General features: G+C 36.2%; 2 protein-coding genes across 4 annotated transcripts; one reads left to right on the top strand and one right to left on the bottom strand.

Annotated features, from left to right (window-relative positions):
* The first annotated feature begins 1,859 nt into the window (after positions 1-1,859).
* On the top strand, positions 1,860-12,951 carry cdt1 (chromatin licensing and DNA replication factor 1). Of its 3 annotated transcripts, none has more exons than XM_084405319.1 (10): positions 1,860-2,442; positions 3,718-3,855; positions 3,937-4,169; positions 5,200-5,394; positions 6,460-6,605; positions 8,426-8,526; positions 8,608-8,796; positions 9,870-10,001; positions 11,079-11,280; positions 12,521-12,951. In XM_084405319.1, the coding sequence occupies exons 1-10, from the start codon at positions 1,972-1,974 to the stop codon at positions 12,682-12,684; spliced, it is 1,971 nt and encodes a 656-aa protein (XP_084261445.1). In that variant the 5' UTR covers positions 1,860-1,971; the 3' UTR covers positions 12,685-12,951. The 3 variants fall into 3 exon arrangements, with proteins under 3 accessions (XP_084261445.1, XP_084261444.1, XP_084261446.1); XM_084405318.1 differs by having other exon boundaries at positions 3,934-4,169; XM_084405320.1 differs by lacking the exon at positions 3,718-3,855 and having other exon boundaries at positions 1,886-2,442; positions 3,934-4,169.
* aprt (adenine phosphoribosyltransferase) lies at positions 12,713-19,245 on the bottom strand. Its single transcript, XM_084405321.1, has 5 exons — positions 19,051-19,245; positions 18,807-18,910; positions 15,920-16,053; positions 15,077-15,155; positions 12,713-13,987 (listed from the first exon to the last, which is right to left on the bottom strand). Exons 1-5 carry the CDS (start codon positions 19,146-19,148, stop codon positions 13,848-13,850), a joined length of 555 nt encoding a protein of 184 aa, XP_084261447.1. The 5' UTR covers positions 19,149-19,245; the 3' UTR covers positions 12,713-13,847.
* Positions 19,246-24,480: the final 5,235 nt, after the last annotated feature.

The following is a 24,480-nucleotide window of genomic DNA, read 5'->3' as shown; positions in this document are numbered from 1 at the left end:
ACACGCGTTCATCATGTGTGATTGTGAATAAAACGATGTGGTGGTGGTAACGTTACTGAGGATGTGCACAAGTGTAACGTGCGCGTGCCATAAATGTGACCGTTATTTATTTCGCGCGTGTCAGTTCAGTGTAGCAAAACTGATATATTCTGATGTTATTCGTTGAAAAGAAATATATTTTTATTTTTTATTTCTTGGCTTAGCCATGGTGGGTGTCATTATAACAGGCTTGTGTGTAACCCATAGAAGAAGAAAAAAGTAACCCTTTATGTTGACTCCATCTAGTGGTGAATTGGGGTAACGGGCAGTCTTGTGCATTAGACGAGAGTAAAGTGTTTTCATTGTTATTGTTTAAAGGCAGGGTAGGTAGAAATGGTCTAAAAATTTTATTTTTCAAATTTGTTTAAACTTTATGTACATATCAATACATAATTAAAATGTAAGTACTCTGAAAAAGAAAGTATCAAAATCGAGTGTCTGTAGACCTCTCACGACTGTTTTAAAGACATCTCATTATTTCCATTCACTCCACCCCCTCATTTCTGTGCTTCTTCCAAAGCCACGCCCCCAAAACACATGAACGCGCGACTCCGACCACTGAGCTAGAGGACGCATTATTTACCTGAGACAAGCGGAGGGGAAGGGGCATTTTTTTGCCTGGTTTGCCTTCACTAACTGCATATGCCGGTACTGTAAATTTAGATTGCTCTTTCTCTGCCATTGTTTTGGTATTCCTAGGTTCAGTGCCTTCTTCTTCTTCTTCGATAGATTTTATTGGCAGCTTGCAAACATAGTGCATTACCGCCATCTACTGGACGGAGGTGTGATCAGGTTCCGTGCCTCTCGCACTCCTCAAATCAAACGGTCGCGCGCAAGTGGGCAGGTGCTGTGTGGCAAAAGGGTGGTTGCCATGGTTGCGAGAGAGTGACAGTCGCCTAAGCCAATCCTTTGATTCGTCCCGAATCGAAATAATGAGCTGTGTTTAATACAGATTAAACGGTCTAGAGTCACTTGATTTTTATACTCTTTTTTTTCAGAGTTCTTACATTTTAATTATGTATTGATATATATAGAAAGTTTTAACAAATTTGGATCTTTAATTTTTAATAAATCCTACCTACCCTGCCTTTAACGCATTTTTGTTAAATATTCTTGATTCAGTTATTTTGGTTTTGGCATTTCGATCATAATCTCACCAGGCGAGTACTAAAAGCGAACCCATTTAAAGGGATAGTTCACCAAAAATAAAAGTTTCTTCCATCATTTATTTACTCAAGCAGAACAAATACATTTTTCAGGTTTGGAACAACTTAAGGGTGAGTAAATTATGACATAATTTCCTTGTTTGTTTTTTTGTTTTTGTTTTTTTGGTGAATATCCCTTTAATCCACTTCTTTTTTTTTTTTTTTTCTTGGATCAGTAATTTTCAGCTGAAAGTACATTTAAACGCAGTGATGAATAATGTCACATGCAGTGCTATTTTGCTGTTTTAACATGCATACTGCATAAGAGCAGCTGCAAGTCACACTTGCTGTTAAATGATTAACAGTGCTACTCATTCAAAATGATTGCTTTATCTCAAGAAATGCAAATCTACAATAGAGAGAACATAACTCCATTCATTCCAAGACCCAACCACCAAAATGACTGCTAAACGTGGTAAAAAGTAGAATAAAATATATTTTAATATAAAAATAACACAAGGAGGCAAATCAAATTGGTAAACGTATAAGTGTTTATTATTTATTGTGGATATGACACCCAATATTAGCATGTTTACAGTCAGTCAGTCGGTTTTGCGAGTGTTTGATCAGCGGCTAAGGGGCGTGGTTATAAGCCAGGCTCTGCCTACATAAGTCACGTGATCCGATTTCGCGCGAAAGTTAGTCTACAGAGAAGACGCTGAGAGGAACTTCTTCCGGTCGGATCATAACAATTGCCTCACGCCACGGAACTTATTCTTACAGAAGAATGGCTCAAGCGCGGGTTACCGATTATTTTGCACAGAATAAGAAGGGTGGTGTTGGTCGATCTGTCCGGTCGAAGGGACAAAAAGTGTCCGTGGACGTTTCGGATTCGGTGGTTATCGCTAAACCAAGAACATCGTCCAGAGCCACACGGTCTGCGCGCGTTCACGCGACACCAGAACCGCAGAAACACGTTCAGCAGGAGTTCCTCAAAGTCATCGATGAGGTTCTGTCAGCAGACACGGTAGAAACCGCGACAGAGGTGAGTCATGTGAGCCTAACGGCGAGTCCCCGGACCCCTAAACGGACCTCGGCGGAGTTCGACGTGTGTTCGGTGGTCTTCCCGTCCACGACCGAACAGCACAGCAGCGCCAAGAAGCGCCTGAGACTCGGCAGAACTTCCCCGGAGGACCGCACGGTTCCGAAGACCGCGAGGAAGAGGCTCGATCTGCTGAAGCACGACGATAAAGAGCAGGTAACGTTATCTAGCGCTCAATGTTGCGTTCAAAACAGAATGTGTGTTTGAAACGCGACGCTCAGTAAAACGCGACGTGGACGCACGTTACTTACACCCATTTAATAAAATGTCTCTAATGTACCACTGTTGACACATTACTTAAAAAATAAATAATTCTTAATTTAAAACTTTTCATAGAATTTTACGTATTTCGCTTCATTCGTCTAAAAAACAAAAAAAGATAATGGGATTAAACGCTGTTGCTGGGTAGATTACTTATAAATTGTAGTTCATTATTGAATACAAATGATCTATGATTAAAAATGAATCAAATTAATAAATAAACGTGAATAGTAACGTAATCTATTCCATTACACATTTTTGGCCCTAATTCATTTAAAATGGCCCTAATGTATTACTTTAGACCCCCTTTTTTTATAGTCTATGCTTTAGACGCATTACTTAAAAAAAAAAATATATATTATATAAAAGAAAAATGATGTTGCTTAACTTTAAACTGATACTTAATTGAACATTTCCATTAGAATATTACGTATTTCGTCCAAAAAAAAAAACGAATCGGATTTTTATTTTATCCACCGAAACGATATATATTGCTGGTTAGATTACTAATAAATTGTATTGCATTATTAAATGCAAATTATACATGATTATAAATTGTAGTTAGTAACGTAACTTAATCTATTCCATTACACATTTTTTTAAACTAACTACTTTTAAAAATTACTTATTACTTTTGATCCAATTTGTTTATAGTAATAATGTGAATACTATAATAATGTACCAATATTGATTAAAATAAACACGAGATAAAATTATTAAAGTTTTTAATTATTTTTATTTATAAGTTTATTTGAACAGGGACAGTACAAAACACATGATTAAACACGATTTCATAAATGTGTGAAAAGATAATTAAATCAGTTAAATTAATAAGAAATTGTTTGATGCGCCTCTACGTTTTTATAGTCGCCGGTCTGTGCAATTCCACAAAAGTTTTGAGAACGGAAAATGTAAAAGATGAAATGATTGCGGAGGATAAATGATTTCTGAATAATTGACCATTTTGTGAATATCAAGTTATCATGCAAGTTTTTCAGTATAATCCTAGTAAATAGATGATTGTTGTTTAATTTCATTATTATGTTGTGCTAATGTGTATTTTTAGTTTGAGTATTTTAGATGAAGTAGACTAGGCTACATTCTGTGAATGCATTTGTGTATCGGTGTGTTTTAATGACTGCTAATCCACCCTGTCTTATCTTGATGTAGCGCACTGAGCCTTCGTCCAATGGCATCGCTCCGGCTCCTCAACACACCGCCAGCAAAGACTCAAAAAATACTGTTAATCACAATGCTAATATCTCCCCTGGTGGAGCCGATAGGCCGACGCGGACGAGCCGGAGCAAGGTAACGGACACATGGGGGTCTTCAGGAGCCTCCCGCTGTCCTCGAGCGTCGTTAATCACACTGCTTGTGTTCTTTCAGAAGACGTTTTCCCGAGAGGACGTGTCGGCGCTGAAGTCGAAGCTGCAGAAACTGAAAGGACAGTCTGAAGCCGTGGCGAATCCCTCGCCCGCTCCCGTTTCCACACTAGCGGAGCTGAAAGCGAGGCTCGACGCTGCCCGCGAGATCTCGGCAAAGGTTCAGCAGAGGAAGGCCGAGCGAGTTGCGACGGATGCTAAAGCTACCGAGGCACAGGCTAGGCCTGAACCAGAGGAAAGGTGAGGTTCGCTGGCCGATGCAAATGTTTGTTTGCAAACTGAGTCCAAAATTCGCATTCGAAATTTTCACATTAAAACTATTTCTCTACTATTTGTTGATCAGTACAGGTCAAACGTTTGGAAACATTACTATTTTTAATGTTTTTGAAAGAAGTTTCTTCTGTTCATCAAGCCTGCATTTATTTGATCAAAAATACAGATTTTTTTTTTATATTGTGATATATTATTACAATTTAAAATAATTGGTTTTCAATTTATTATACTTTAAATTATCATTTATTTCTGTGATGCAAAGCTGATATGATGAATATGAATATGATGATTCATTATCAAAGGTGGAAACAGTTTTGCTGCTTAATATTTTTTCATAACCTGTGATACTTTTTTAGGATACTTTGATGAATAAAAAAATTAAAAAAGAAGCAAATGTTTTAAAAATAGAGATCTTCTGTAACAGCGATATACACTACTGATCAGTCATTTGAGGTCAGTAATTTTTTTTTCTTTTTTTGAAATAAATCAATACTTTTATTCAGCAAGGATGTATTAAAATGATAAGAAGTGATGAAGATTTATATTATTAGAAAATATTTTTTTTTATTCTGAATAAATGCAGTTCTTTTTAACCTTTTATTCATCAAATATATTAGGCAGCAGAACTGTTTCCAACACTCATAATAAATCAGAATATTAGAATGATTTGTAAAGGATCATGTGATAGACTGGATGTCACATGTGACACTGAAGACTGGAGTAATGATGCTGACAATTCAGCTTTGCATCACAGGAATACATTTTTTTTTTTTTAAAGTATATTCAAATTGAAAACTATTATTTTAAGTTGTAATAATATTTCATAATATTAATGTTTTTCTTCTGTATTTTTTATCAAATAAACGCAGCCTTGATGAGCATTAGAGTCTTCTTTCAAAAATATTTAAAAATGTAATGTTTCCAAACTTTTGACCTGTACTGTACCTCAGAGATGCTTTGTGTGTTCTGTTGCTGAAGGTTTCTGTGTGTGTTTCAGAGAGAAGCTCCCAGCTTATCAGCGCTTCCACAATCTCTCTCGGGACGTCCCGCCCGGCCTCACCCTGCCCTACCAGTACAAGCTTCTGTCCGAGATGTTTCGCAGTACGGAGACCATCGTCGGGATGCTGTTCAACCGCTCCGAGACCGTCACCTTCGCCAAGGTCAAGCAAGGGGTCCAAGACATGACTCGCAAGTAAGACTCAGCCCTCCACACACACCTCGGCAGTGGAATCACCTTTGGCTAGTCATTTATTTAGTTTATTCACCAGTCTGATATATTGTTTGTGTGTTTATTTTATATTTTGTGTGTTTATATTTTGTTTATATATATATATAGTGTTTATATTTTATTTGTTTATTGTATATATCTATATTATGTATGTGTATGTGTGTGTGTGTGCTGAGAAATGATTAATCGCATCCAAAATATCAGTTTGTGTTTACATAATATGTGTGTACTGTGTATAATTTTGTATATATAAATACACACGCATGTATTTAAGAAATATTTGTATGTATATACTGTATCTATTTATACATAAATATTATATATTTTTCTTAAATATTTACATGCATGTGTGTGTATTTATATATACAGGATAATTATACACAGTACACACACATATTTCAACACACTTATACTAGATGCAATTAATTGCGATTAATCGTTGGCCAGCACTTATACTATTTATATATACAAGGATTGATGAGCTGCTGCGCTCATGAATATTAATCACGTTTTCAGCGTTCATGCGAACTGATTTGCTGAAATCAAAACAGAAATGAGCTCCAGCCAATGAGATTGTTGTTTGTGCATTAGCTCCGCCCACTACAGGAGAAACCGCTATATCTCCTGCTTGCTAATAATAATAATTCCAAGTTAACTGTTATTTTGACACACAAATGCAACAAAATCGTTTACGTGTTTCTTTCTTTCTTTCTTTCTTTCTTTCTTTCTTTCTTTCTTTCTTTCTTTCTTTCTTTCTTTCTTTCTTTCTTTCTTTCTTTCTTTCTTTCTCTCTCTGTCTCTTTCTTTCTTCTCTCTTCTCTCTCTCTCTCTCTCTCTCTCTCGATACGCGCATCCGTCCATTGAGCTACATCGAAATAGTCTATATTTATGCTAAACTTATATTTAGCCTCTAACACACACATGCGAGTAAAATCGAAATAAGTATTAGGCAATGATTGACATTTAGTCGCCCAGAGTGAAGATTTGGTGATTTACAGGTGGGTAACCCTAGTTCTGCTTTCTTCTCAGGCGCTTCGAGGAGAGCCACCTGGGCCAGATAAAGGCGGTTTACCCCTCCGCCTATTCCTTCCGCCAGGAGAAGAACATTCCCTCGTTCAGTGCCGCTGTGAAGAGGTCCAGCTATCAGCTCACAGTGGAGCCGGTCATTGAAGAAGGTGAGGGACATTAACACTGACTGGTGCATTAAATGGCTATGCTAATAATGCTCTGTAGATTTTTCATGGCCGTTTCCGCTACCTTTTTTTACAAGCAAACTGGCTGATACCGATTATTTAACAATTTTTTTTTTTTTTTTTTTAAGCAATAAACAAGAAAGAATAAGATTATAGATAAACAAGATGTTTATTTGGTATTTAACAGGCTGAACTGGCTTTTGGCTGTTGAAAACAATAACTAAACATCTGAAACTAACGTCAGTAACTGCGCAGTAAAGCACATTCAACACAGACATCGATGGGACTGACATTTAGCATCAGCATTCAGCTTTTGTTTTAAACTGGGTTGAACTTGAAACTACATAAAAATGGCCTTAAATAAAAGCATTAACTGTAACCATGTGAAATTACAGGCAACGACTGCATAGTTCACAACATGATCAACACGCATTCAACGATGCTTGGCTATTTAATCAGCTTTTGTTTTTAAATTCGGTGCAAAGAAAAAAGATCTTTTACCAGTGAAACTAAATAAAACTAAAATAAATAAATTATTCCAAAATGTTAAATCAATGTTTAATGCAACGAGTCAAAATCAAATCAAAATAAGTCACTGTAATTTTAAGGTCAAATAGAAATGATAATCCTCTACAGAACTGACGTTTACTTCTAGCTCTTCAAAAGTGCATGCAAGTTCTTCTCTACACAAAGCAGCATTTCAGCGTCGTCACATGTTCGTCTGTTTGGGTTCTCATCAACACGTGAGAAGCTGAGCTGAACAAACGTTCACCGTTCAACTAACGCTTTGTTTTTTTACCCAAATCAGTAGGGCTGGGTAAAAAAGATTGATTTCTCGATTTTAATCGATTCTCATTTTTACGAACCGATATCGATTCTTAAGTCCCAAGAATCGATTAGTCATCCTGTTTTCAGTTGATGAATGAATGTAACATTGTAGCGCATCCCATCCAATAAATCTCAATAATCTTTGTGCTTTGTTACTATTGATATGAAACAAAGTCTCAGATTTCAAATTACGTCCATTTTCTTACGAAATTCAAACACATAAACACCGTTTTGTCGCTGTGGCGTGAGATCGCTCTGGCTCAGCTCTAGAGAAGCACATGACCTTCTCTTCCGCCTTAACACCAGTTACAGCGCGAGATAAACATGAATGAGCATCTGAAAGTGTGTTAAAAGGTACAACTTATCGAAATCTGTATCATGTGACATGGAATCGCTCAGTGTTTCAACCGTGGAAAGACGCCAGTAAAACAACTTGTAAACAATGTCATGTAACGTCACATTTACCTCAGAAAAACCATATCCAGTTCCCATAAACTCGTCAGTCAGCTGGAAATATTAACTCTAGAGGAGCATTCTGCTAAATATATGCACCATATTACATATTCATTATAATTTTTAATGCTCTTCAATTTTTAATGCATGTTTGAATAAATCTGGCAGGTTTTTATGACAGCCACCATTTAAATGTGTTTATTTCATATAACTTTATTATTATAAAAATAAGTGTAATTTAAGTGTTTGTATACAAATCAGTTGATTGTTACCTTCAGTATTACAGTAGGCTAATGAAGCCTATAGGCTACCACTGACTCCCACAGTTTACAGCATTAGTGAAGAGATGTTTTCCTTGAGGAAATTTGCCATGTGTTGCACCAGATATCCAAAATAATCAATATTGAATCAAATCAAAATCGAATTGTGAAATTTGTGTCAATACCCAGCCCTACAAATCATGCAGCCCTCTCATATAAGTTCTAAAATCATTATTTTAATAAAGTGTCTCTTTCCCCCAGAATTCAACGGTACTCGTCCAGTGTTGTCGGCCTCTCGTCTTTTGGAAAGAAGGCGCATTTTTCACCAGAACCTTGTTGAGATCGTGAAGGGACACCACAAGGTAAGCAGGTTTACTTGCATGAGTTCTGGATATTAGGTTTTGTGTAAATTCCAATCATGTCTTATCTTATGTTGGATCCAGACGTTCCTGGCTTCCCTAAACCCTCCCATCGTCGTCCCCGATGACAAACTGACCCGCTGGCATCCGAGGTTCAATGTGGACGAGGTTCCCAACGTCAAGCCCGGTGATTTGCCTCAACCCCCTCAAACTGAGAAACTGAGCTCGGCTCAGGAGGTGTTGGACCGAGCTCGAGCGCTCATGACGCCCAAGGTGAGCGAGCACCCCGACCGGGACTAGTTCCCGTTTACACATGGTTCAGTGACACGCATCAGGCTTTCTGCTGGTCTTATAAAGGTCTTATTGGCTTTAAAAGGTTTTAAAATAATCTTGTATTTACATTTATGCATTTAGCAGACGCTTTTATCCAAAGCGACTTACATTGCTTTTCAAGGTACACATTTACTTTCTTATCAGTTCTTAAATTGAATTCTTAATCTTAAGATCTAAAAAGGGTCTTTAAAAGGTTTTCTAAAGATCTTAATTCACTTTCACAAATTAAGGCATTAAAAGGTCTGAAGTCAGTTTTATCCCTTAAAACTCTGATCTCCAAAATGAGAATTTTTTTTTTTTTCCTTGAAAGAAATTCCTTATCTTGACTGTAACTCGACACCCTTGCCTCATTTAGTATGCGTGGTTCTATAAATATGCAAATGAGCCCCGCCTCCACTCACTCAGCTCAGAGATCCACTGGTTGACGATCACACGTTGATCTGATTGGTTACAAGGTAGTTTGTGACGTCAGAAACACCAGCGATTTCAAAGCGTGTGTTTGAGACTGTCTTTGGTTCACTGCAGGTTTAAGGAGGAAATACTCAGCAATGGTGTCGACTTATGAACTTACACATGGTTTGTCTTAAAGCATATTAAAAACACCACATAGACACATAAACAACATTGGATTTTCACCACAAGGACACATCTATATATAGATGTAAAGTAATTATCATATTTAATCAGGTTAGATTAATAACTCGTCGCCACACACACACACACACACTCGCATATATAACAATTGTACTAGAAATAGCAAATGTTATTCAAAAACAAAAGCTGATCTGTAAATGAAACTTTATTTTTATTTAACCATTTACTTTTTTTTTTCTTTTCTTTTTTTTGAAGGTAATAAAGATATTGTTGTTATTGATAAGAGATCTCTTGTATTCCTTGAAAAAGTCCTGTCATTTCATTTGACAGAATCTGTACGAACCTGGTTTTGTTCAAGAACAAGTTGATCTGTCAGTGAAACTGATCATCACGTCACTGACTTCCTTTTCTCGTTCCAGATGGAGAAGGCGTTGGCTAACCTGGCCTTGAAGACCGCGGAGCGCGCGTGCGCTGAAGAGCCCGAGCCCGCAGAGAAGCCATCAGAAACACCCAGTGCGCTCCGAGGAGTTTCCCAGTCCCTGCTGGAGAGGGTGAGGCCGCTGAAAACACACCAACAGCTGAAGCCGGGTTCACACTGTGCGATCTTGGCCGTCTGAGACAAATTTAGCAAATCCTAAAAGAATCCTCTGATCCTATAGGCTAAAATCTGAAGTGTTTGATCGTTAGTTTGACGTGTTCACCGACAGCCGATTAATGACCGTTGCGATCAGATTCTCAGTCCTGCAGTGATTCTCCTACGACCACCGTCAAGTTGTCCTCGTTTTTCAAGACGAGCCGTGACCAAAATTACCATTAGAGACTTATTTGTAGCCGCCATTTCAGTCCCGCGTGTAACGCAGCTCACAGTCTGACATTAATGATAACTGAGATCTTACAGTGTGACATCACTTACAGCGAGGATCATGTTCGTACAGTTTGACAAGCAACAATCGTAAAGGACTATTATAAATCACAGTGTGCACCCGGCTTTAGTGTTGTCAAAAGTACCGACTTCGGTACCGAAATGTAAAAAATGACTCGTTGAGCGGAATCGTAAACGCCTCTGATTGGCCATTGTGTTCACGAGCTCATCGGATATGTCTGTGATTGGCTACAATGATCACTTTGAAACAACCAAATTATGTTTTCTGTCATTTTAGGTAGTTTTTATCACACTGATGTAAGTTTAAGTGTGTGTGTGTGTGTGTGTGTGTGTGTTTTTTTTTTTTTTTTTTTTAAATAAGTTTGGTCTTAGTTATTTGACGCTATAAAAACGGGAATGTGACAGACAGCTGATTGACAGCTTCTCTGAGCGAACAGATGCTTTGGGGGATTTTCAGCAAGAGATTGTAGCTTGTACTTTAATTTCTACATTTCCATAACGATTTATTTCACACCGACATGAGTTATTCTACAGTAAACTGTGCTAACCGTTTCTGCGAGTGTGTGCGGGACCTTGATTTAATAACTCGGGTCTCAAATCTGCACAAGATGTCAGCGCCATATTAGGACTTTGGCGGCTTCACTTTTCTCCAATGGAAGAGAGTCAAGGGGTGTCGTCCATCTTTTTTTACGGTCTATGGATCTAGTGTTCTCACTAAAGCTAATCCACATCTGTCCCTCTTCAGGTTCGAGCTAAAGAGGCCCAGAAGTTGCGGGCCGTGATGACGAGGGACCCGGAGCAGGAGCGGCGCCTGGTGATGATGTCACGGCTCCCGGAGCTAGCCCGGATCCTGCGCAACGTGTTCGTAGCGGAGAAGAAGCCGGCCCTCCTCATGGAGCTCGCCTGCAACCGCGTGATCGCTAGCTACCGGTCTCCGCTCAGCTCCGGTCAGTGCAGGCGTTTCCCAGAGTCATGAGTGATTTAGAAAATCAAGACCCTTTTAAAGAAACTAAGACTATTTTAAGATCTTTTAAAGAAATTACAATATTTAAAGGGTCTTCATTTCTTTCAAAAAAATCTTAAGACCCTTTTAATATTATTTTAAGATCTTTTAAAGATAATTAAGACCTTTTAAAGACCCTTTTAAGATTATTTTAAGATATTTTAAGAATTACAATATTTAAAGGGTCTTCATTTCTTTAAAAGATCTTAAAATAATATTAAAAGGGTCTTAGGATTTTTTTTTAAAGAAATTAAGACCCTTTTAAGATTATTTTAAGACTTTATTATTATAATTAAAAAGGAAGTTAGTACTGTTAGTTAGTACCTACGTACTGATTTTACTAAGCCGGGGTATAACTACTTTTATTTATTTACATTTTGTAATAAATCCCCACTCTGCTACACTTGTGGTGTTACCAGTCAAAAATGATCAGCCTACAACATTTTTTTTTTATAAATCTCTCATTACTCCATATCACCAAATATTGGATTTTTTTTTTTTTTTTTTTTTTTTTACTTTTCCAATTATGACATATTATATATAATATTATTATATTTATTTTTTGGATCTGATTGATCGTATGCCTCCTATATATAAGCTTATGCACCTCAATTTTTGACCCCAAAAAGCTTTAAAGCAATTTTTTTATTTTATTTTTTGGTATAATTTATTACTAGTGGCTTTAATGTTTTCTCAGGTTGCTGATGCGCTTACAGTTTTGTGCACTAATTTTCCTTGCATGCACATTAAGGGAATTGTGTTTTATTTTAGAACAATTGTTTCAAAAGTAAATGCACTTAAACATATCATTTCAATAAAAGATGTGATGCTTGATTTGGTTTATATTGCGCTCGCTTGCGTCCTCTTGTGGGCGTAAGAGACGATACAGAACCGTTTTCCTCCAACATTAAGGATTGCCTTTAGAATTCTAATATAATTAGACTTTTGCTAATATTTAAGATGAATTTGAACTTCGCTTTTGATTTTGACAACCCGATAATTTATAATAAACACTGCAAAAGTCAAGTTTGATTTCACGGCGTGTTGCTTTGCTCATCGTGATGATGAAAGGTCACATATTTAATTGTTTTTATGATTCAGTGGGTTTTCTCACAGCTAGGGCTTTGTTTTGCTGGTGGATCATTCATTCATATAATAGTTTATTTCTCTCTTTCTCTCTCTAGATGAGATGGAGAAGCATCTTCGCCTGCTGGCCGAGTCGACCCCCACGTGGCTCACGATACATCCAATCAGGAAAGACTTGTACCTGAAACTGAACAAGAGTGCGGATCTGAACATTGTCCTGAACGCCCTGAACCAGAAGATGAAGGAAGAGGAGCGCGTCTGAGCAGAAGCAGACCAGACTCCAGACGATACCATGTGCAATATTTTATTATGGATTTTGACTTTTAGAAGACTCTCATTTTTAGTTTCTTTTGTTCATAGTTCGCATTTTACAAGTCACTACGTTTTTAACAGAGATATTGTCTGAGGTCGTGACATTGTTCTTTGCATTTTGGCACAATAACATTCATAAATGTTGACAAGTAACAGGAAGAATCATTTACAAGATCAATGCATTCAATCATTTACAATAAACAAGTTCATGCAAGCAGTGGTGTTTCATACTCGCTCTCTCTGTACATCAGGTACTCTTGTCATCGACTGTCTCGAATCACATACTTCCTGACTATGTAGTAGAAAAACAAACAAAACCTGGTGAAAAGTACCTGATTGTACCTGAAATTGCACAATGAGGCCATAAAACAGGAATTGTGACTTGTGTTGCTTCACTTTGGTCACATGACAGTGACAACATGGTGAATGGATTACATTAATACTGCACAAATCCAAACCACATATGATACAGAACTTTTAGTGGTGATTTTGAACCGTTTAGTGAAGCTTTGACTCATTTGTTCTGGACCAGCGAGTATCAAACTGCTAAAGTCACGTGATTTCAGCGAATGAGGCTTCGTTACGTTTTGAAATGTCAATGTTTTGCCACTGGGGGGCGACGATCTCCGTGAAACCGGTGTCTATATATATGACTTTTACCTGATCTCAGATCAGTTTCTACTGGTCCGATTAACCATGCTCTCTATAAAACAAGCCAGACAAATTAACATATTCAACAGACACTTCATATTTACTGCTATTAGATGACTTGTTGAGTGCATCTAATAGATTAACTGGTTTGTTAAAGGTGTTTTTATGCATGTTTTCACTGCATTTACACTTCTGGCCAGCAGGGGGCACCAGTTTCAAAAACAATCATTTTGCCAAATGATTCAAAAAGCTTAATTTCTCCCATCATTACCACTAAATGATTATTTAAAAGTATGTGATTTTAGACGCAGGCCGTTTCTTTTCCTAATTCTCATGGTGGAATTAAGACCATCAAACCCATAAAGGGTGAAGTGTTGATTCTTCATATTTCTGAGATGTAAACCATCGAGTGACACACAGTTCCTCTGAGACGTGAATGACACACACACTTCCTCTGAGACGTCAGTACTGTATTAGAGAGAAGACCGGCGTCGGCTTCAGCTTGTCGGATCCGTTGAGATCCTTGAGTTCGACGAGCACCAAACATCCCAGAATCTCGGCTTTCTGCTGTCGGATCAGCTCACACGCCGCACACAGCGTTCCTGACACACACACACACACACACACACACGTTACATCGTTGCTGCTAGAAGATTTGTTTTCCTAATCGGAGCAAATCTGACTCCTATTCTCTGGATTAGATCACTTCAGAATTCAAATGTCCTGATAATATACTAATGTCATCCAAGATGTTCATGTCTTTCTCTCTTCAGTGGAAAAGAAATGAAGGTTTTTGAGGAAAACACTCCAGGATTTTCCTCCATATAGTGACTTCAATGGGGTCCAACGGGTCGAAGGTCCAAATGTGAGTTTCAGTGCAGCTTCAAAGTCTCGACACGATCCAGCCGAGGAATAAGAGTCTGATCTAGACAAACCAGCGGACATTTTAGAACAAAATAAACATTTATATACTTTTAAACCACTAATGCTCGTCTTGCTCTAGCTGTGATGCGACACACATTACGTAATCAGGTTGAAAGGTCACACGTGTTTGGTTTCAGAAACTAATTTTCTCCTCCGACATCGTTGTTTTACCTTTTATTTGTATTGTAAATGGCGTTTGACTGAGTCTTTGCACGTTCGCTTTGTAAACACTGGGTCTGTTCTTACGCCTACGTCACGCTTGACCTTTCAACCTGATTACGTAATGTGTGGCGCATCACAGCTAGTGCAAGACCAGCATTAGTGGTTTAAAAGTATATAAATGTTTATTTTGTTCTAAAATGTCCGCTGGTTTGTCTAGATGAGACTCTTATTCCTCGGCTGGGATCGTGTTGAGACTTTGAAGCTGCACTGAAACTCACATCTGGACCTTCGACCCGTTGGACCCCATTGGAGTCACTATATGGAGGAACATCCTGGAGTGTTTTCCTCAAAAACCTTCATTTCTTTTCCACTGAAGAGAGAAAGACATGAACATCTTGGATGACAAGGGGAGAGTAGATTGTAATCCTGAAGTGAACTACTCCTTTAAGCTTCACTCACGTCTTTCAAAATAAGAGTCTCGCTTCAGAAAAACATTCAGAATGACTTTTTTGTTGTTCTTTGACTAAGAAATCCTGGAATGTCACTAAAGTTCAGCAAATCATCAGGAAATGTTGATTGTGATGTGAATCTGTGTTCTCGCTCACCTCCAGTAGCGAGTAAATCATCAATGATCAGGATCTTCTGTCCTTCAGAAACGGCGTCCTCCTGCATCTCGGCCTCGGCCTGAAACATCATCAACAGAAGATCATCATTTTATGATGTGATGATAATAATATATTTACACTGAACATGCACTGCTGTTCAAAAGTTTGGGGTCGCTAAGATTTTTAATGTTTTTAAAAGAAGTCTCTTCTGCTCACCAAAGCTGCATTTATTTGATAAAAAAAAATATATATATATATATATATATATTGTTAAATATTATTATAATGTAAATCATCTGTTTTCTATGTGAATATGTAATTATGTAATTTATTCCTGTGATCAAAGCTGAATGTTCAGCATCATTACTCCAGTCTTCAGTGTCACATGATCCTTCAGAAATCACTCTAATATGATGATTTGATGCTCAAGAAACATTTATGATTATTATCAGTGTTGAAAACAGTTTTTTACATTTTATTTCAGGATTCTTTGATAAATAAAGTTCAAAAGAACAGCATTTCTCTGAAACGCTCTCTTTTTTTGGGGGGGGGGGGGAAGAAATAAAAGAAATCAATACTTTTATTCATCAAGGATGAATTAAATTGATCAAAAGTGACAGTATAGACATTTATAATGTTATAAAATATTCTAATTTCAGAGAAATGCTGCTCTTTTTAACTTTCTATTCATCACAGAATCCTGAAATTGTTTTCAACATTGATAATAATCATAAATGTTTCTTGATCCTCAAATCATCATATTAGAATGATTTCTGAAGGATCATGTGACACTGAAGACTGGAGTGATGATCTCCATAAGTGATGCTGGATAAGCTCATGTACCTGCGCGTACTCGAGACTGTACGCCACTGATAGTGTCGGGCCGGGGAGCTTCCCTTTTTTCCTGATCGGAGCAAATCCCACTCCTAATCTCTGAGCCAGAAGCGGCCCGAACAGAAACCCTCGAGCGTCCAGTCCTGGAGAGAGAGAGGAGATACTCCACGAGTTAGCGTTCACGTTATTCACAAACTAGGACTTTTCCGTAACGCTTTCCATCTGATTATTAATAAGCAGATCCTTTACACACATCATTCCCAAAAAATGATATACCATAATGATAAAATTTTCCAGTATGACGTGAGGAATTAATAGCTAATCTTACAAAACTGTTCTATATTTAAAGTTACACTTTAACACTGTACAAAATTAACCATTTAAATCAACGCATCATCAGTCCTTCTTGCTAAATGTGTGTGTGTCTTTCTCTGATTCAGTGTGTACGCGTTTATAAGTGTTTATATCTTAGACCCGTCAGGACGGGTTCGGCTGGAAATTGCGTACATTTGTCGCTCGTCTGTGTGTGTCTCGTCATACACGTAAATAGAGTAAAGTTGCTCCAGCTGCTTTGTTGCATGTGTGTGTATGAGAGAGTGTGTGAGTGTGTGTGTGTGTGTGTGTGTGTGTGTGTGTGTGTGTGTGTGTGTGTGAGAGAGAGAGAGAGGATCCAATACAAGGCTAAATAAATAGAAAATTGTATAAGAGGTATTTATACAAGTTATATATTATGTATGTATATATATATATATATATATATATATATATATTTTTTTTTTTTTTTTTTTTTTATTATTTTGATTGTCTGTATTCTCTTTTATATATATATATATATGTATGTATTATTGTTCCAATGTACCCTTTGAGGGACACGCACAAAATGTGTTTAGTTTCTGCATCTATATCATAATTATCCTGTTTACTTGTATTACTATATCAGATGTATTTTACTCCTTGTTGTTGTTTATATGTGTTTGTTCTTATGCTTTGGTAACACAGATGCATTTTTTTTTGTCATGCCAATAAAGCAACATTAAATTGAAAATTGAAATTGAGAGAGAGAGAGAGAGAGAGAGAGAGTGTGACAGTTTGTTCTTGAGAGTGTGTGTGTGTGTGTGTGTGTGTGTGTGTGTGTGCGCGACGCAGAGATGAGAGCGTTTATTCGTTGTGGAAGATCTTTCCCTAAGCCTAACTACGTATCTGGGTCTCGTCTACAATCGACGTCCCCGTTCAATAATATTTATACTCGAGCGCGTCGTGCTTTAATGCTTTAATCACGGCCGGAGGATCTCAGACAAATTTCATCGAGAATCCCACCAGCTAACACGAACACAACAGCTTTTATAAAACAGGGGTATGGGCGAAAATGACATGAAATATATCATATTAATTTCCCTACAGTTTGATCGGTTCTTTATATGCAAACCCTTCTGTTACTAGGCAGGAGCAAATTCTGTTTTAATGATTACTTAATAATCAGCAGGTTTCAAGCCTAGTCATCTGCCTAGTTTCATTTCCCATATATGTTATTTTTACACTCACACACACAACCAAAGTCAAAGGGGTATGGCAACACAACACACAACGTTCAAAAACACAGGACAGAACGTTTTAGTACATTGTGTTTCAGAGTGTTAGTTTCGTTAGGCCTAAAAAGGGAAGTTAAGGTTAGATGTTAGAGTTATTATTAGTTTGATAGACAGTTTACTATTTTATTCATTAAAAAATCCATCACATCCTCAACAGACGAGTAAGCAGAGGTGTAAAGTCCAGGTTCAGGAAGTGAAAGTCCTGGATTTGTTAATTAGCACAGAGTTCAGCCAGGAGACAGAACTAATGAGTGAAATAAGGACTTTTACTTTCTGACTTTACACCGTATTGACATCATTTCCACTGAAACAAGAAGAAAAGGCGAGACATATCGAACAGCTCCTCCCCCTTTTTTAAAATAGCCAATAGCGTTTAGTTTAGAGCCGCTGAGTTCGGTAAAGCTTCTGTTTCCTCCTAATCTCAAACCATTTGATCTCATCCATATCGCTTTAAAATACAGTGCAGAATTCAAAGGGTCTGATACGTTTTCTGGTCTGCGCGACTCGATCACATGATCCGCTCTGTGTGTCGTGTCTCTGCGGCGTTTCGCGTGAAACCAAACTTCATTCGCACCAATGGAAAGCATATTTACACTGTCTGAATCGTTCCCTATCCCCATTCACCGTGTAGGAAATAGTAAATGTGTGAAGAAGTGAACGATTTCACCGTCTATTTATAATGTAGGGGGCGGAGCTTCAGATTCTAGAGAGCATTTGATTGGACGGGAAATCTGATGAGAAGCTGAAGTGCAGAGTGATGTCATCAAAATCACTGATCCATATTGAGAGACTAAGTTTTTGAACGTTTATATCTTCTAAATGCGAGTTTTGGAGCACACTAGCTTATAGATAACAGTAAGACTAACATATTCATACTAAATGCCAAAGAAACTTCCATTTTGATTTCATGGGGACTTTAAGTCAATTGAACGTTATTCCGTTAAAAGTTGGGTTACACTTTATTTTAAGGTGTCATTTTTAGTTGAGGGTTAGTTGCATGTAATTATGCATAATTTAGGCCTACTGTTATTATTACTATGGTAAGTATATGTGACATTTGTAACAAGGACACTGTAAAATAAAGTGTTACCAAAAGTTGTAATACACATTACACAATAGGACTCTCTAACAATCAAATAAGAGTCAAAAATACGGTAGGAATGTCACTTTATGTAATCACTTAGCCTATACGTATTTGATCCCATATCATGATCAGTTCGAATAGGAATCCTGGTTTTTCCTCCACGAGGTTTATTAGTGTAACTTTGACCGTTAATGTGCAGATCCAGTAATTAATGTCCTCTTACCGACTATCAGATCCAGCTGAGGGTAAGAGTTCCTCACGTGTTCCTCAAACAGATCCATCACTGCAGTCAGAGCCTTCGGGTCCTTCAGGATCGGGAAAATATCCCTGCAAAACACACATTAAACACTGTGTGAAACTAATATCCCTGCAAACACACACATTAAACACTATCTGAAACTAACTCTTCAGTCCCTCGTGAACGCGCTTCCGCAACGCGCTTAACTGAGATATATATTAATACCCACTTGAACGGAATCCCTTTCGTAGGGAAATCTTGGAAAGTTCTGATGCACTTGCTGATTAAATCCAGTTTCTCTTCCATCATGACATGCGTTGCGATCATAAGAGTCTGAGAGCAGAGTCGCAGGGCCACACTTTTATCCCACTGCACTTTTGCCCGCGCATGCGCATTGCGTCGAGAGAGTTTTATGTCGTCGAGATGAATGTTACGGCACTGGAAGTATGGCAAGCCGTTTTAACATTTAATCCTTAAAACCTACTAGTCTCTATTTTCATGCTACTAGTACTTATTATTTAGATACTAGTATTTATTCCATTAAAGGCAGGGTAGGTAGGTTTTTTCAAAAAAACGTTTTCCCAAATTTGTTTTCTCAAACTGTCTTTATATACCAATACATAATTAAAATGTAAGTACTCTGAAAAAGAGAGTATCTGTAGTCCTCTCAGGGCTGCAATAAACACAGCTACTTATTTCCATTCGGAACGAATGAAATGATTGGCTGGGCGACTGTCACTCTCCCTCGCTACCATGGTTACCACCCCTGCTGCTACAGGAGCTGCCCACATGCGCGCGCCCGTTTGACTCGAGGAGGGGAAGAGGCACGGAAGCTAGGAAGAATCACAATTATGGCAGAGAAAGAGCAGTCAAAATTCCCAGTACCTGCATATACAGTCAGCGAAGGTAATGGGAAACCGTGTGTCAATGCAACCTGTTTTTAGCTTTGCCTTATGATACTAGCTCGTTACCGAATCAAACTCAATATATTTTAAACTTTACCAGTATCTATATGCTAGCTTGATAGTGAGTACTAACAGCCATGTTAGTTGTTTATATTCATAATGATAAAGTTAGGTATTTTATTACATGTGATTCTGTCATGATGTCACTACATGCACTGCGCTCCTCTCCGCTCGGCGCTGGTAAACACGTCCTCCTCCAGCTGAGCGGTCGGCGTCGCGCGTTCATGTGTTTTGGGGGCGTGGCTTTGGGAAGGGGCCCAGAAGGAAGGGGGTGGGAGCTAATGGAATAATAGCTGTGTTTATTGCAGCCCTGAGAGGACTACAGACACTCGCTTTTTATACTCTCTTTTTCAGAGTACTTTTTTTGAAAAAACCTGCCTACCCTGCCTTTAAGTACTAGTGCTTATTCTTTAGGTACTAGTACCTTTTTAAAGATACTAGTACTTATTCATAGATACTAGTTCTTATTTATTAGATACTAGTACCTATTAAAAGAAACTAGTCCTTATTCATTAGTTACTAGTATTATTATTAGATACTAGTACTTATTCATTAGATACTAGTATTATTAGATACTAGTACTTATTCATTAGTTACTAGTATTATTATTAGATACTAGTACTTATTCATTAGATACTAGTATTATTATTAGATACTAGTACTTATTCATTAGATACTAGTATTAGATACTAGTACTTATTCATTAGTTACTAGTATTATTATTAGATACTAGAACTTATTCATTAGATACTAGTAGGGGAGAGGCGGGACGATTGAAACGCGGGACGGATGAAACACTGAGATTTTCTTGAAAACCACTCACGTCATGTACGTCAAATTTCATCAGCACGTACAGCACGCAATGCCTAACATACCCGCGAAAACATTTCTTCTTTACGTCGTGTCGTTTTGGAGTTAAAGCCGCAAAGCTGTTTTTGAGTGCTGTAAGTGAATTCTTTCGTGCGGTACTTTTTTTTGACTGACAAGTTGGATTTATTGTTTCATGTGCCATTGTAATGATAATACGGCAGGTGTATTAGTACTGCAACACACCCTTAAGTGGGCAATATCAGAGTTTTTTAGTTTAAGAGCAAAAGAGGTTTAAATGACAGGATGCGCTGTCGGGACGCGCGTCCTGCCCGTTAAACCTGGTCATAGCCTATACTGTTCATAGATTCATATACTGTTTCTAGACTTGTGTTTCTTTTAATGCAAATTAATTTTCAATTACGCAACACATGCTATCTCTGTAATAATCAGCAATTGTCCAATCTTCAATATTCAATAAATTTCATTTATCGTCGTCTGGTTGACCTCGTTTTCTTCATAATAACAGGCTATTCAACTAGCAAACACTCAATATGACTCAAGGAAGAAATGTAAGAAAATTAATTGTAAACGGATTTGTCTGTCTTCGTCAAAATAGCCTATTAGAAAGATTACAAAATGCGCATAGGCTTATCGCCTATTGTTTATTGGTGCGACAGAACAAAAATGGTTAATATGAACCTTTAAATGAAAATAAATTACAAAATATGTTTGTAACAATATGTACATAAGTTACTTGTCAGGTGTTGTTCACAAAAAAAAAAGCATTAGATGAATAGTTGCCATTTAAACTGTCATGTTTCATCCGTCCCACCCCTGTGTTTCAACCGTCCCGCACAGGCGGGACGATTGAAACAAAGCTCAACTCCCGTTCAAAGTCATATTTTACTTAAATCATTCTATATTTGTACCGAATAACACATGATACTAAGAGAACACATATGTGAGTTGTTAATCACAAAAAAAATAAAAAATCTATTTGTAACCTTATCTTAGAAAACGACATTTATCTGAAAAGTGTTTCAACTGTCCCGGCTCTCCCCTATTATTATTAGATACTAGTACTTATTCATTAGATACTAGTATTATTATTAGATACTAGTATTATTATTAGATACTAGTACTTATTCATTAGATACTAGTATTATTATTAGATACTAGTACTTATTCATTAGATACTAGTACTTATTCATTAGATACTAGTACTTATTCATTAGATACTAGTATTATTATTAGATACTAGTATTATTATTAGATACTAGTATTATTATTAGATACTAGTACTTATTCATTAGATACTAGTATTATTATTAGATACTAGTACTTATTCATTAGATACTAGTACTTATTCATTAGATACTAGTATTATTATTAGATACTAGTATTATTATTAGATACTAGTACTTATTCATTAGATACTAGTATTATTATTAGATACTAGTACTTATTCATTAGATACTAGTACTTATTCATTAGATACTAGTATTATTATTAGATACTAGTATTATTATTAGATACTAGTACTTATTCATTAGATACTAGTATTATTATTAGATACTAGTACTTATTCATTAGATACTAGTACTTATTCATTAGATACTAGTATTATTATTAGATACTAGTATTATTATTAGATACTAGTATTATTATTAGATACTAGTACTTATTCATTAGATACTAGTACTTATTCATTAGATACTAGTATTATTATTAGATACTAGTATTATTATTAGATACTAGTACTTATTCATTAGATACTAGTATTATTATTAGATACTAGTATTATTATTAGATACTAGTACTTATTCATTAGATACTAGTATTATTATTAGATACTAGTATTATTATTAGATACTAGTATTATTATTAGATACTAGTACTTATTCATTAGATACTAGTATTATTATTAGATACTAGTACTTATTCATTAGATACTAGTATTATTATTAGATACTAGTATTATTATTAGATACTAGTATTATTATTAGATACTAGTACTTATTCATTAGATACTAGTATTATTATTAGATACTAGTACTTATTCATTAGATACTAGTACTTATTCATTAGATACTAGTATTATTATTAGATACTAGTATTATTATTAGATACTAGTACTTATTCATTAGATACTAGTACTTATTCATTAGATACTAGTACTTATTCATTAGATACTAGTATTATTATTAGATACTAGTATTATTATTAGATACTAGTACTTATTCATTAGATACTAGTACTTATTCATTAGATACTAGTATTATTATTAGATACTAGTATTATTATTAGATACTAGTACTTATTCATTAGATACTAGTATTATTATTAGATACTAGTACTTATTCATTAGATACTAGTACTTATTCATTAGATACTAGTACTTATTCATTAGTTACTAGTATTATTATTAGATACTAGTATTATTATTAGATACTAGTACTTATTCATTAGATACTAGTATTATTATTAGATACTAGTACTTATTCATTAGATACTAGTACTTATTCATTAGATACTAGTACTTATTCATTAGATACTAGTATTATTATTAGATACTAGTATTATTATTAGATACTAGTACTTATTCATTAGATACTAGTACTTATTCATTAGATACTAGTATTATTATTAGATACTAGTATTATTATTAGATACTAGTACTTATTCATTAGATACTAGTATTATTATTAGATACTAGTACTTATTCATTAGACACTAGTACTTATTCATTAGTTACTAGTATTATTATTAGATACTAGTACTTATTCATTAGATACTAGTACTTATTCATTAGTTACTAGTATTATTATTAGATAGTACTTATTTCGATAGTGACTAGTAATTATTCTTTTGTTACTAGTAACACATTTAATTTTTTTGCCATTGACTTCTATGGGGATCTGTCATTCAGATATCAACTATTCAGTTCTGACTAGTATGTATTCCAATTGTGACTAGTACGTATTTATTAGATACTATAGTTATGAATAAGTACTAGTAGCATGAACATAGAGACTAGTAGGTTTTAAGGATTAAATGTTAACACGGCTTGCCATACTAGAAGGGAATCATTTCCCTAAGTATTCAAAATGCTCTTCTTGCCGTGACCAATTTCACTGTCCGTTCTGCTCGATTCAATATCATAAACCGTCAGGAGAAAGTCACCTCAAGCGCCATCCTAAAATACATTTTAACCGGGCAGTCCAACATGAGGCTAAGCTAAGCTAAGCTAAGCTAAGCTAAGCTAAGCTAACTTTAAATTAGCCAACTTTAGAAAGCTAATGTATTCTGCGGGTAATGTAGTTATCGATAAGTAGCTATAACAAACTAACGTAACCTGTATCTCGGCAGCTCGGCTTATACTACACTTTAATATTGCTTCAGTAACAAACTTTACAGTTTTATTTATAATATCAAACTGTACAGTCAGAGGATTGTCATCGTTATAACAGATATTATTTTGACCCTCCTGTTGTGTTAATTTCATGCTAACTAGTTTCTCCAGTTCCCGGTCCAAAAATGACCGCTCCATTATAGCAGATTATAAATTTGTAATGATATTAATACATATATCATCACGTCATTTTGTGATAGATCTTTTTATCAATGTATGTATGTTTTTGTTTTTATTTTTGGCTTGTACGTTAGGCCTCATGATCATTGCTCATACAACTCGTTTTTGAGTAAAGAAATCATTATGTATGGATTATTTTGAGTATAACAATTCCATGGTCTGGGTGAATACTCGATTCTGATTGGCTGCAGGGTGTCCATTAAAAAGTGATAGAGGACACCTAGTAAAGGAGTTCTGGTGAAACTGACTGTTTACCGTTCGAAATTAATAAATAAATGCGCTGGCTACATCA

This window comes from Rutilus rutilus, assembly GCF_951802725.1.
Source record: "Rutilus rutilus genome assembly, chromosome: 3".
NCBI lineage: Eukaryota > Metazoa > Chordata > Actinopteri > Cypriniformes > Leuciscidae > Rutilus > Rutilus rutilus.
This window is presented reverse-complemented; position numbering and strand designations above follow the sequence as displayed.

Excerpts from the sequence above, each read along its gene's own strand:
- cdt1 (XM_084405318.1), top strand. The coding sequence starts at position 1,972 with ATGGCTCAAGCGCGGGTTACCGATTATTTTGCACAGAATAAGAAGGGT. Across the intron at positions 2,443-3,717 it reads AGCACGACGATAAAGAGCAG|CGCACTGAGCCTTCGTCCAA; the intron begins GTAACGTTATCT and ends ATCTTGATGTAG. Across the intron at positions 11,281-12,520 it reads CCGGTCTCCGCTCAGCTCCG|ATGAGATGGAGAAGCATCTT; the intron begins GTCAGTGCAGGC and ends TTCTCTCTCTAG.
- aprt (XM_084405321.1), bottom strand. The coding sequence starts at position 19,148 with ATGATCGCAACGCATGTCATGATGGAAGAGAAACTGGATTTAATCAGC. Across the intron at positions 16,054-18,806 it reads TCAGCTGGATCTGATAGTCG|GACTGGACGCTCGAGGGTTT; the intron begins GTAAGAGGACAT and ends CTCTCTCTCCAG. Across the intron at positions 15,156-15,919 it reads ACAGTCTCGAGTACGCGCAG|GCCGAGGCCGAGATGCAGGA; the intron begins GTACATGAGCTT and ends ATGATGTTTCAG.